This window comes from Garra rufa, chromosome 15 (assembly GCF_049309525.1).
Source record: "Garra rufa chromosome 15, GarRuf1.0, whole genome shotgun sequence".
In the NCBI taxonomy this organism is placed as follows: domain Eukaryota; kingdom Metazoa; phylum Chordata; class Actinopteri; order Cypriniformes; family Cyprinidae; genus Garra; species Garra rufa.
The window spans coordinates 37,646,592-37,657,904 of record NC_133375.1 but is presented as its reverse complement, the minus strand read 5'-3'; the positions used below and the strand labels follow the sequence as shown (position 1 = coordinate 37,657,904).

Sequence of the window (11,313 nt, the reverse complement as noted above, 5' to 3'; positions counted from 1 at the left end):
AAATATGAAGATTAATTCTGCCATCATTTACTCACCCTCATGTTGTCCCAGACTTGTACAAATGTCTTTTGTGGAGCAGAAAAGAAGATATTTTGAAGTATACTGGGATACAAACAACTTTGTACCCCACTGACTTTCACTGTATGGACAAGAAAAAAATTACTTGAGACATTTTTTTTTAATATTTTTTGTGTTCCTGAGAAGAAAGTAAGCCATACAGCTTTGGAACAGTGTGGGAATGAGCATAACAACAGTATTTATTTTAGTTTGAACTATGCCTTTAACTACAGTAAATCTGCTATAAACTCTATGAATTATAACCAACTTGTAAAACAAATAATCTTGATAAAAGCCAAACCACTGATGGAACAAAAGGGAAAGTGGAGCCAATAAAAGATGCAAAGCGCAGCTTAATATGTAACACAAGAGGACAGTTGAGCTGATTGCACTAATGCAAATAGAGACAAATGCTGCAATCGTTCTGTAGACGTCCAGCCTCACCACATTAACACAGAGCAGGGCTGTGGAAGTCATTTGTTAATCAAAACATACCGTTTTCTTTCCTATTGTTCGTTCAGTCTGAAGGGAAATTAGAGCGGTGAACGATGCTGTGTTAGAGAGTGTGTCATTTAGCTAAAAAATGTTAAGTATGACATTTTTAACAGACTACAACGGAACAAAAAGTCCTGTTAGTATTTGCTCTAACTGCAATATCATGCCTGTTTTATATGAAGTTTCATTGAAGTTGCACTATTTGCATCAACCTTCTCATCAAAAATCTCAAACTTGCCAGGTGCATGAAAAAACTGTGTTTTTGCCTGCAGTGTCTCCCCTAAATGCACTATTAATAGAAACTAGTTGTTTGCATGTTCAGTGATAAGACTAGCTTCCTTCACAGCTTTTCAACAATGTAATGATCATTTGAAAGGTGGAATGTTTCCCTGTTATGATTAACTATATAACAGGGGATACACACTATCAGTCAAAAGTTTTTGAACAGTAAGATTTTTTGATGTTTTTTAAAGAAGTATCAAAAGCAGTGCAAACAGTAAAATGTTAAAATGTTATTGTTATTTATAATAACTGTTTTCTATTTGAATATATTTTGAAATGTATTTTTTTCCTGCGATGCAAACTGAATTTTCAGCATCATTACTCCAGTCTTCAGAAATCATTCTAAAATGCTAGTTTGCAGTTTAAGAGACATTAGTTGTTATCGCCAATGTTGAAAACATTAGGTTACTTGCGTAACCCCGGTTCTCTGAGAACAGAGCGAGGTATCTCACTATGGGAAACGCCCCCAGGCGTGATAGACTATGGAAGCACCAATTACACCACGTCTGTCCGGAGGATAGACCAATCACAGCTCATACAAGGAGCCCACCCCTCTCCCTATATATACAGCTGTGATCCCCAAAAACGGCATTCTAAGCACGCTCTTCCCCCGTGTTATGCGAGAAGGGAAGCCTGGTGAGATACCTCGCTCTGTTCTCAGAGAACCGGGGTTACGCAAGTAACCTAATGTTCTCTTTCAAACAATCGCTCGGTATCTCACTATGGGAATGATATAGCCAACTCCCGTAACGCATGCTTTCCGAAGCCGCCTGAACAGACTCGAAAAGGGAAGACAAGACTTTAGTCCTCCAAAGAGCCAACTCTAAGAACTGCATGAGCCAATGAAGGCGCAGTGACATCAAGACGGTAAAATCTGATAAATGTATGGGGTGAAGCCCAACTAGCCGCCGCACAAATATCTCCCACTGAAATCCCCTTGAACAGGGCCCATGAGGTAGAAATACCTTGTGTGGAATGTGCATGAAGGCCCTCTGGGGCCTGAAGACCCATAGATGTATAGGCTAGTTCGATCGCCTCGACCATCCAATGGGAGAGGCGCTGCGAGGAGATCGGCTTACCCTTACAATGAGTGGCCCATGAAACCAATAATTGATCATTTTTCCTGAACGACTGTGTCCTGTTTACATAAAAGCGTAACGCTCGTACAGGACACAAAGTGTGCAATTTCCTCTCCTCCTCTGAAGAAAATGGAGGAGGGTAGAAAGCACGTAACTCCAAAGCAGAGCAGTTATAAGCTGAATCACTGACTTTGGGAACAAAAGCTGGGTTTGGCAGCAGTGTAACTTTGCTGTCATCCGGACTAAATTTTAGACATGTTTGATGAACCGACAAGGCATGTAACTCCCCCACTCGCTTAGCTGAGGCTAAAGCAAGTAGTAAGACCGTTTTCAATGATAGGAACTTAATATGAACACTCTCCAGAGGCTCAAACGGGGTCTGAGTCAAAGCATTCAAGACCATAGACAAATCCCATGATGGGACCAGTCGCTTCGACACTGGTCTCAAACGCCTCACCCCCTTCATAAAACGGCCTATAAGAGGGTGCCGGCCCACTGAAACTCCTTCGAAGCCCACATGACAGGCTGAAATTGCAGCCAGGTAAACCTTAATGGTAGAGAACGCTCTCCCATTGTTCAGTAAGCTTTGCAAAAAACAGAGAACCTCACTCACCGCACACTGAAAAGGAATAACTCCTTTACGAGTGCACCAGTCATCAAAGACCCGCCATTTCAAATCATACAGCGAGCGCGTTGATGGAGCTCTAGCACTCTGTATAGTATTTATGACCTCCTGGGGAAGTCCGAGTGCGTTTAGATTCAACCCTTCACGGGCCAGACCCAAAGATTCATCCGTTCCGGATGGGGGTGAAAAATTTGCCCCTCCGCTTGGGACAGCAGGTCCCGACGCAACGGGAGTTGCCAGGGCTCTCCCCAAAGGAGTTGGACAATCTCTGCCAGCCACAGCCTCCCTGGCCAATGAGGGGCTATCAGAAGGAGAGATAATCCGTTTTCTCTTATTCTGTCTAGGGTGGGAGAAATTAGACTCAGTGGTGGGAACGCGTATAGCAACACGTTCGGCCACGGGTGTGCCAGCGCATCCACACCCAAGGGTGCACTTTCGTCTCTGAGAGAGAAATACAGCGGACATTTTGCGTTTGCTCGCGAGGCGAATAGATCTACGGCAGCCCTGCCGTATATTTCCCAGATCTGATTCACCACCTGCGAGTGGAGTACCCATTCTCCATATAACAGGTTGCCCCTCGACAGGAGGTCCGCTCCCACATTCAGGACTCCCGGGACGTGCGTTGCGCGCAGCGAACTGAAATGCGCTGCGCTCCAGACAATCAGCTTGCGCGCTAGATTGTGCAGTTGCAACGAACGCGTTCCCCCTTGGCGATTGATATATGCCACCACTGTTGTGTTGTCTGTCCTGACTAGAACATGAAAACCCTCCAAGAATGGACGAAAATGTTTTAGTGCTAGAAAGACTGCCATTAACTCCAGCATGTTTATGTGAAGTCTGCGAAATTGAGGCGTCCAACGACCGTTTACCGATCTGCCCTGAAAAACAGCTCCCCATCCCATTAGGGATGCGTCCGTAGTCACTACTTTTCTCAGAGACACGCTCCCCATCAAGATTCCTGTCCGGAATACACAGGGGTTTCTCCACTGATGAAGTGCCATCACGCACTCCGTGGTAATTTTCACTCTGCGTGCGAGGTGCCGGCGTGGGCACAGACGCTTCGCTGCAACCCAATGCTGGAAGCTCCTCATTTTCAGCAAGCCCAGCGGAACCACAGACAGAGACGAAGCCATCATGCCCATAAGGCGGAGACAGGTCCTGTACGAGACCAGGTTTCCCACGCGAAACTGGGCTAGGCACTGATAAAACGCCATTATCCTCCTTTTCGAGAGCATAGCGCGATATTCCACCGAGTCTATTCGCAAGCCTAGATACTCTATCTCCTGGGACGGGATCAGCTGGCTTTTGGCAAAGTTGATCCTGAACCCCAGATTCGTGAGATGAGACGTGAGCATCTCTATGTCTCGCTCCGCGCGCTCCCTCGAATGAGCGCAGATCAGATAATCGTCCAAATAAGCAGATATTCTGAGACCCCTGTGTCTCAGAGGAGATAATGCTGCTTCTATGCATCTGCTGAACACCCGTGGAGCGAGGCTGAGCCCGAACGGGAGAGTAACAAATTCGTACACTTCATTCTGAAAGGAAAACCTGAGATATTTCCTGTGCGCCGGATAGATGCTTATATGAAAGTACGCATCCTTGAGATCGACCGTGGCAAACCAATCTCCCCGGCGGATTGAACGAGTGAGAGCCACGACTGTGAGCATCCTGAATTTGTACTCCCTTAAGTGCTTGTTTAGAGCACGTAGATCCAGTATCGGGCGCAGTCCCCCGTCTTTCTTTGGAATTAGAAAATAACGGGAGTAATAACCCCTCTGAGTTTCCCCCACTGGAACTCGTCTTATAGCTCTTTTCTCTAGAAGGGAGGATATTTCCGCTTCTAACACCCGAGCTGAATCCCCGTTTGCTGCAGACGCTATAACCCCGTTGAAAGGAGGGGGTTTTACAGCGAACTGAAGCCTGTAACCCCTGGTTACAGTCGTAAGGACCCACGGGTGCGGAGAACACTCTCTCCATGCCTCCTGATGAAGAGCCAGAGGGTTCGGATGAACCGATTCCATAGATGGAGCGCTGGCGCCATCTAGTGGACAGAGAGAAAAACGGCCATGATCTGTGTGGCTCAGAGACCGAATTATCTCTTGGTTCTTTGATATTATCATGTTTTTGTCTCCCTGCGCCCTCGGCATTGAGCCTGGATGCGACAGGGGTGTTTTTATTGACTGTGAACCCAGGGGCTGAAGTGCTTTGTGACAATACACTTGTGAACTTGTGCTTGAACTCCGCACACCACATTTGTTTGATGGTTGCGTTCTCAGCCCTTGAACATGTGGAATTGCTGTCAGCAATCCACGGAACTTTGTGTGTTGAGGGGAAACTGAACTGGCCTGAACACAACTTAGAACCGTTTCTCCGTCCAAAATCCACATCCTCCGCTTCTTCGCGGGTGGGAGAACAGACGTGGTGGACTCGGGAGAGGACATCGCAGAAAACCCTAGGTGCTGCCCGTCCCTCCCCTGCGGAGCCTGTGTCCTAGGTGTCCCTCTTCTTTTTGCTGGAAGGGTTAACGGACCTGGACTTTGCGGCCGCTGCCGCGAATGACTGCTTTCCCCACGGTTTAGCATTCGGAACAGCAGGGGGGCGGGCTGGCTGCTCTGTGCTCTGGGGTTTTGCAGTTCTGGACGCATTCAAAAACCTCCTGTTCTGTGTCGGAGGAACAGGCCGAGGGGGAACGGGAGGACGGAAAGCTCTTTTACGAGGCAGACAGATGTCGAACGCCTCACCCTCCTTCTTCTGGAGGTCGCACCTCTGTCTCATCGCCGCGACGGCCGGGCCGAACAGCCCAGTCGAGTCTACAGGAGCGTCAAGAAAATCCAGTTTCTCCCTGTCACCAATACTCGACAGATTTAACCACAGCGACCTCTCGCCCGCGACAGCGAGAGCCATGGAACGGCCGCTGCTTTGCACCGCACCACGTGAGGTGCGCAGATTGAGATCTGTAATGTTGCAGATCTCCTCCCAGACCGCCGGGTTTGGATTGCCGGCATCGAGCTGCGTGCCCAGCTCCTCCAATAATTCAGCTTGGTAAGCCATCAACAAGGACGTGACATTCAATGCCCTCACCGCTAACGCAGATGACTTATAAATCTTCTGGTACATGGAAGCGGTAAAGCGTTCCATTTTCCCAGGGAGGGAGGGGCTGGCCGATGAGAGAGTGGTCCGCCTGTTCGGATGCAGGTGGTGGGCCACTGACTGCTCGACCGTGGGAGGGTTAGAGAGCCCAAGCCCCTCCATTTCACTCACATCAAGAGACGAATAGCCCTTGACGGGCACGCGATGAGAAAAAGGTTTATCCCATGAGCGCTTCATCTCTGCTATGCACGCCGGCAAAGCGGGGAGCAGTTGTTTTGCCGTGGGAAGGCGGGACAGGAGCCTTTTCCCGTCATAGATATCACGTTTAACTCCCGGATCCCCAGGAGTTACGGGCCAAGGGATGTCAAGCTTAGCTGCTGCACGCTTACAGACCTCTACTAAGTCGCAATCCCCCACCGTCGATGCCATATCGCCACTTTGCACACTCACTGGCCTGGATGTTTGGGCTGCCGACAGGATAGCATCATCTTCCTCATCATCCGGCTCGTCTCGGAGGAGGCGAGCTAGCATCTCCTCATCCTCCTCTTCATCTCCCTCAACCTCATCGCCGCCCGCCAGCAGCTGCTGGTCGAAAAGCGGTGCAAACTCCGGAGACTCCGAATCCATTATATCTCCCCACGAAGAAAGATCACGCGGGGGAGAAGGTTGGGTCCCCTTAACGGAATGAGGGACAGCGGAGAGAACCGGATCGTCTTTGGAAGATGCCGCCACTCGAAGCCTTCTCTCTAGAATCCTGGCCGGCATTACCCGACAGTGCGGGCAACTTTCCGCATCCGCCAGCGCAGCCTGAGCATGCTTTACGCCCATGCATGCGATACACATCGGATGCGGATCCCTGCCCGAGATCATAAATCCACATGCTGCCGGACATGAGCGCGAAGGGGCCTCCTTTCCCTTCTCCGCAGCGACTTTGGACACCGACATGGTGAGTCAAAATCTCCTAAACTCAGCTCGCCTTAACGCGTTAGCTAGGATAGGAAACACCACTAATAACAGTAATGCAAAGAGCTCAGTGACGAGCCGAAAATCCGCAACAGATTTTCTAACCAGGCAAATAAAAACTCAGTAACGAGCAGAGAATCCGTAACAGATTTATTTGACTACACTGCGTTCGGCAACGTCGACCTTGACGGCACGTTTAGGAACTGAAGCAGCGCAGCCTAGGTGCTGATGGAAAGTCCTCACGGGGAAGAGAACAAGAATGCCGTTTTGGGGATCACAGCTGTATATATAGGGAGAGGGGTGGGCTCCTTGTATGAGCTGTGATTGGTCTATCCTCCGGACAGACGTGGTGTAATTGGTGCTTCCATAGTCTATCACGCCTGGGGGCGTTTCCCATAGTGAGATATCGAGCGATTGTTTGAAAGAGAACAGTTGCGCTGTTTTATAGTTTTGCGGAAATATGTTTCAGTTCAAAAGAACAGCAGTTTTTATCATCTTCACTGTCACTTTTAAATAATTTAAAACATCCTTGTTGAATAAATGAACTAATTTCTTTGAAAAGAAAAGAACAGAACAGGTGTGTATGATTCAAAACTATTTAACTGGTTTGTTTTTTTTGTTCAAAAACCTGGCACTCTAAAGAGTGTTGCCGCTAAACTGCATGACCAAACCTGTTCTGGTACATCCGTCAACAGTATAAAGTTGTGTTTAACTGAATAAAAACAAAAACAGTTCATTCACACCTGTTGGTGTGAAACGACAAGGTTAATGGTTGTTGAGCAAGAAGGAAGAATCGCTTTTGTTTTTTCAATATCATTTTCACAATTCCTCTGAAGTGGCGTAAGTAAAACAGCTTGAGATGATATCAATTCAAATATAGCATGTGTACTATAAATTGTAGCATGTACATTGGAAATATGGAAATAAATGTAGGAAATATATGTAATATATGTGTCAGTATTGAAAAATAGAAATATGCATTTACAAATACCGGAAGACATGCTGTTTGAAAGTTGAGTAGAAGTCTAATCAGCAAAACGCAAACATTATATAGTCTATTCCTGTATAATAGAGCATTATAAAAAAATTATCTAAACATGTTATTTATTTTTTCATAGCCAAGAAATGACAAATCATGCTTTGGTAAATCATAAGAAGTTAAAGTTATGACATAAAAAGTAATAATTATGACAAATGTTTCAACTTTTTGTCATAATTACAACACTTTATGTCATAATTTTGTCTTTCATCTCATAAATATGACTTCATGTGATAATTATGACTTATTATGATAAGTCATAATTTCACATTTTTATCCCACAATTGATTTTTTCTTTAAAAAAAATTATTTTTATGAATTTGACAAACTTTTTGACTTTTTGTCATAAATTACAAACACTTTATGTCATAATTCAACTCTTCATGTCATAATTTTGACTTTCATCTCATAAGTATGACTTCTTGTCATGCCAATAAGTCTTTATTTTACATTTTCATCCCATAATTGATTTTTTTCCTTTTAAATATTTTATGAAATTTTATGAATTTAAAACATTTTTTGACTTTTTGTCACAACTACGACTCTTTGTCATAATTTAACTTTTTATGTCATAATTTTGACTTTCATCTCATAAAAAGTCATTATTTCACATTTTCAACCCATAATTGTTTTTTTTCTTTCAAGTATTTTAACATTTTATGAATTTAACAAATGTTTAGACTTTTTTGTCATAATAACAACTCTTTATGTCATAATATAGCTCTTTGTTATAATTTTGACTTTCATCTCATAAATATGACTTGCAGTCATTATTTCACATTTTCATCCCATAATTGCTTTTTTCTTTTTTATGAATTTAATAAATGTTTCGACTTTTTGTCATAATTTAATAATTCAACTTTATGTTGTTATTTTGATCTTATCTTTAAAAATATATATTTTTATGAATTTGACAAACATTTCGACTTTTTTGTCATAAATTACAACACTTTGTCATTATTTAACTCTTCTCATAAATATGACTTGCTATGTCATATTTATAACCAAGTCATTATTTCACATTTTCATCCCATAATTGATTTTGTTTATTTTATTTTTATGAATTTAACAAATGTTTCGACTTTTGTCATAATTTAACTCTTTATGTCATAATTTTGACTTTCATCTCATAAATATGACTTCATGTGAAAATTATTACTCAGTCATAATTTCACATTTAATTTTTTTATCCCACTATTGATTTTATTCTTTAAAATATTTTATGAAATTTTATGAATGTAACAAATTTAGTTAACTCTTAGTTATAAATTTGACTTTCATCTCATAAATATGACTTCAAGTCATAATTTTACATTTTTATCCCATAATTGATCTTTTCTTTAAAAATAATAGTTTTTATGAATTTGACAAACATCTTGACTTTTTTGTCATAAATTACAACACTTTGTCATAATTCAACTCTTTATGTCATAATTTTGACTTTCATCTCATAAACATGACTTAATGTCATATTTATAACTAAGTCATTATTTCACATTTTCATCCCATAATTAATTTTTTCTTATTTTTGTTTTTCATGTTTATGGATTTTACAAATGTTTTGACTTTTAGTCATAATTTAACTCTTTATGTCATAATTTTGACTTTCATCTCATAAATATTTTCTTCATTTATTAATTATTACTAAGGCATAATTTCACATTTTTATCCCATTGATTTTTTCTTTAAAATATTTTATGAAAATTTATGAATTGAACACATTTGTTTAACTTTTTGTCACAACTACGACTCTTTTGTCATAATTTTAACTTTCTTTTAAAAATTTGAATTTTTATGAATTTGACAAATGTTTCGACTTTTGTCATAATTTAACTCTTTATGTCATAATTTTGACTTTCATCTCATAAATATGACTTCATGTGAAAATTATTACTCAGTCATAATTTCACATTTAAATTTTTTATCCCACTATTGATTTTATTCTTTAAAATATTTTATGAAATTTTATGAATGTAACAAATTTAGTTAACTCTTAGTTATAAATTTGACTTTCATCTCATAAATATGACTTCAAGTCATAATTTTACATTTTTATCCCATAATTGATCTTTTCTTTAAAAAAAAAAAAATTTATGAATTTGACAAACATCTTGACTTTTTTGTCATAAATTACAACACCTTGTCATAAATCAACTCTTTATGTCATAATTTTGACTTTCATCTCATAAACATGACTTAATGTCATATTTATAACTAAGTCATTATTTCACATTTTCATCCCATAATTAATTTTTTCTTATTTTTGTTTTTCATTTTTATGGATTTTACAAATGTTTTGACTTTTAGTCATAATTTAACTCTTTATGTCATAATTTTGACTTTCATCTCATAAATATTTTCTTCATTTATTAATTATTACTAAGGCATAATTTCACATTTTTATCCCATTGATTTTTTCTTTAAAATATTTTATGAAAATTTATGAATTGAACACATTTGTTTAACTTTTTGTCACAACTACGACTCTTTTGTCATAATTTTAACTTTCTTTTAAAAATTTGAATTTTTATGAATTTGACAAATGTTTCGACTTTTGTCATAATTTAACTCTTTATGTCATAATTTTGACTTTCATTTCATAAATATGACTTCATGTGAAAATTATTACTCAGTCATAATTTCACATTTAAATTTTTTATCCCACTATTGATTTTATTCTTTAAAATATTTTATGAAATTTTATGAATGTAACAAATTTAGTTAACTCTTAGTTATAAATTTGACTTTCATCTCATAAATATGACTTCAAGTCATAATTTTACATTTTTATCCCATAATTGATCTTTTCTTTAAAAAAAAAAAAATTTATGAATTTGACAAACATCTTGACTTTTTTGTCATAAATTACAACACCTTGTCATAAATCAACTCTTTATGTCATAATTTTGACTTTCATCTCATAAACATGACTTAATGTCATATTTATAACTAAGTCATTATTTCACATTTTCATCCCATAATTAATTTTTTCTTATTTTTGTTTTTCATGTTTATGGATTTTACAAATGTTTTGACTTTTAGTCATAATTTAACTCTTTATGTCATAATTTTGACTTTCATCTCATAAATATTTTCTTCATTTATTAATTATTACTAAGGCATAATTTCACATTTTTATCCCATTGATTTTTTCTTTAAAATATTTTATGAAAATTTATGAATTGAACACATTTGTTTAACTTTTTGTCACAACTACGACTCTTTTGTCATAATTTTGACTTTCTTTTAAAAATTTGAATTTTTATGAATTTGACAAACGTTTCGACTTTTAAATAAGTCATTATTTCACATTTTCATCCCATAATTGATTTTTTTTTATGAATTTAACAAATGTTTTGACTTTTTGTCATAATTTTGACTTGCATCTCATAAATATGACTTCAAGTCATAATTACATATTTTTATCTCATAATTGATTTTTTCTTTAAAATATTTTATAAACTTTTATGAATTAAACAAAAAAAATTTCACTTTTTGTCATAACTACAGCTCAGTCATAATTGAACTCTGTATGTCAAAATTTACTTCTTTGTCATAATTTTGACTTTTATTCATCTAATCAATATGACTTCATACTATGATAATAAGTCAAAATTTCAATTTTTCATTCCATAATACATTTTTTCTTGAAAATATTTGATGAAATTTAAACACATATCACT

General features: G+C 39.0%; 1 protein-coding gene across 1 annotated transcript; it reads right to left on the bottom strand.

The window, feature by feature from the left end:
• Positions 1–1,184: 1,184 nt before the first annotated feature.
• On the bottom strand, positions 1,185–4,107 carry LOC141287112 (uncharacterized). The gene has a single exon (XM_073819243.1). The coding sequence runs from the start codon at positions 4,006–4,008 to the stop codon at positions 1,636–1,638; it is 2,373 nt and encodes a 790-aa protein (XP_073675344.1). The 5' UTR covers positions 4,009–4,107; the 3' UTR covers positions 1,185–1,635.
• Between the last annotated feature and the right edge of the window lie 7,206 nt (positions 4,108–11,313).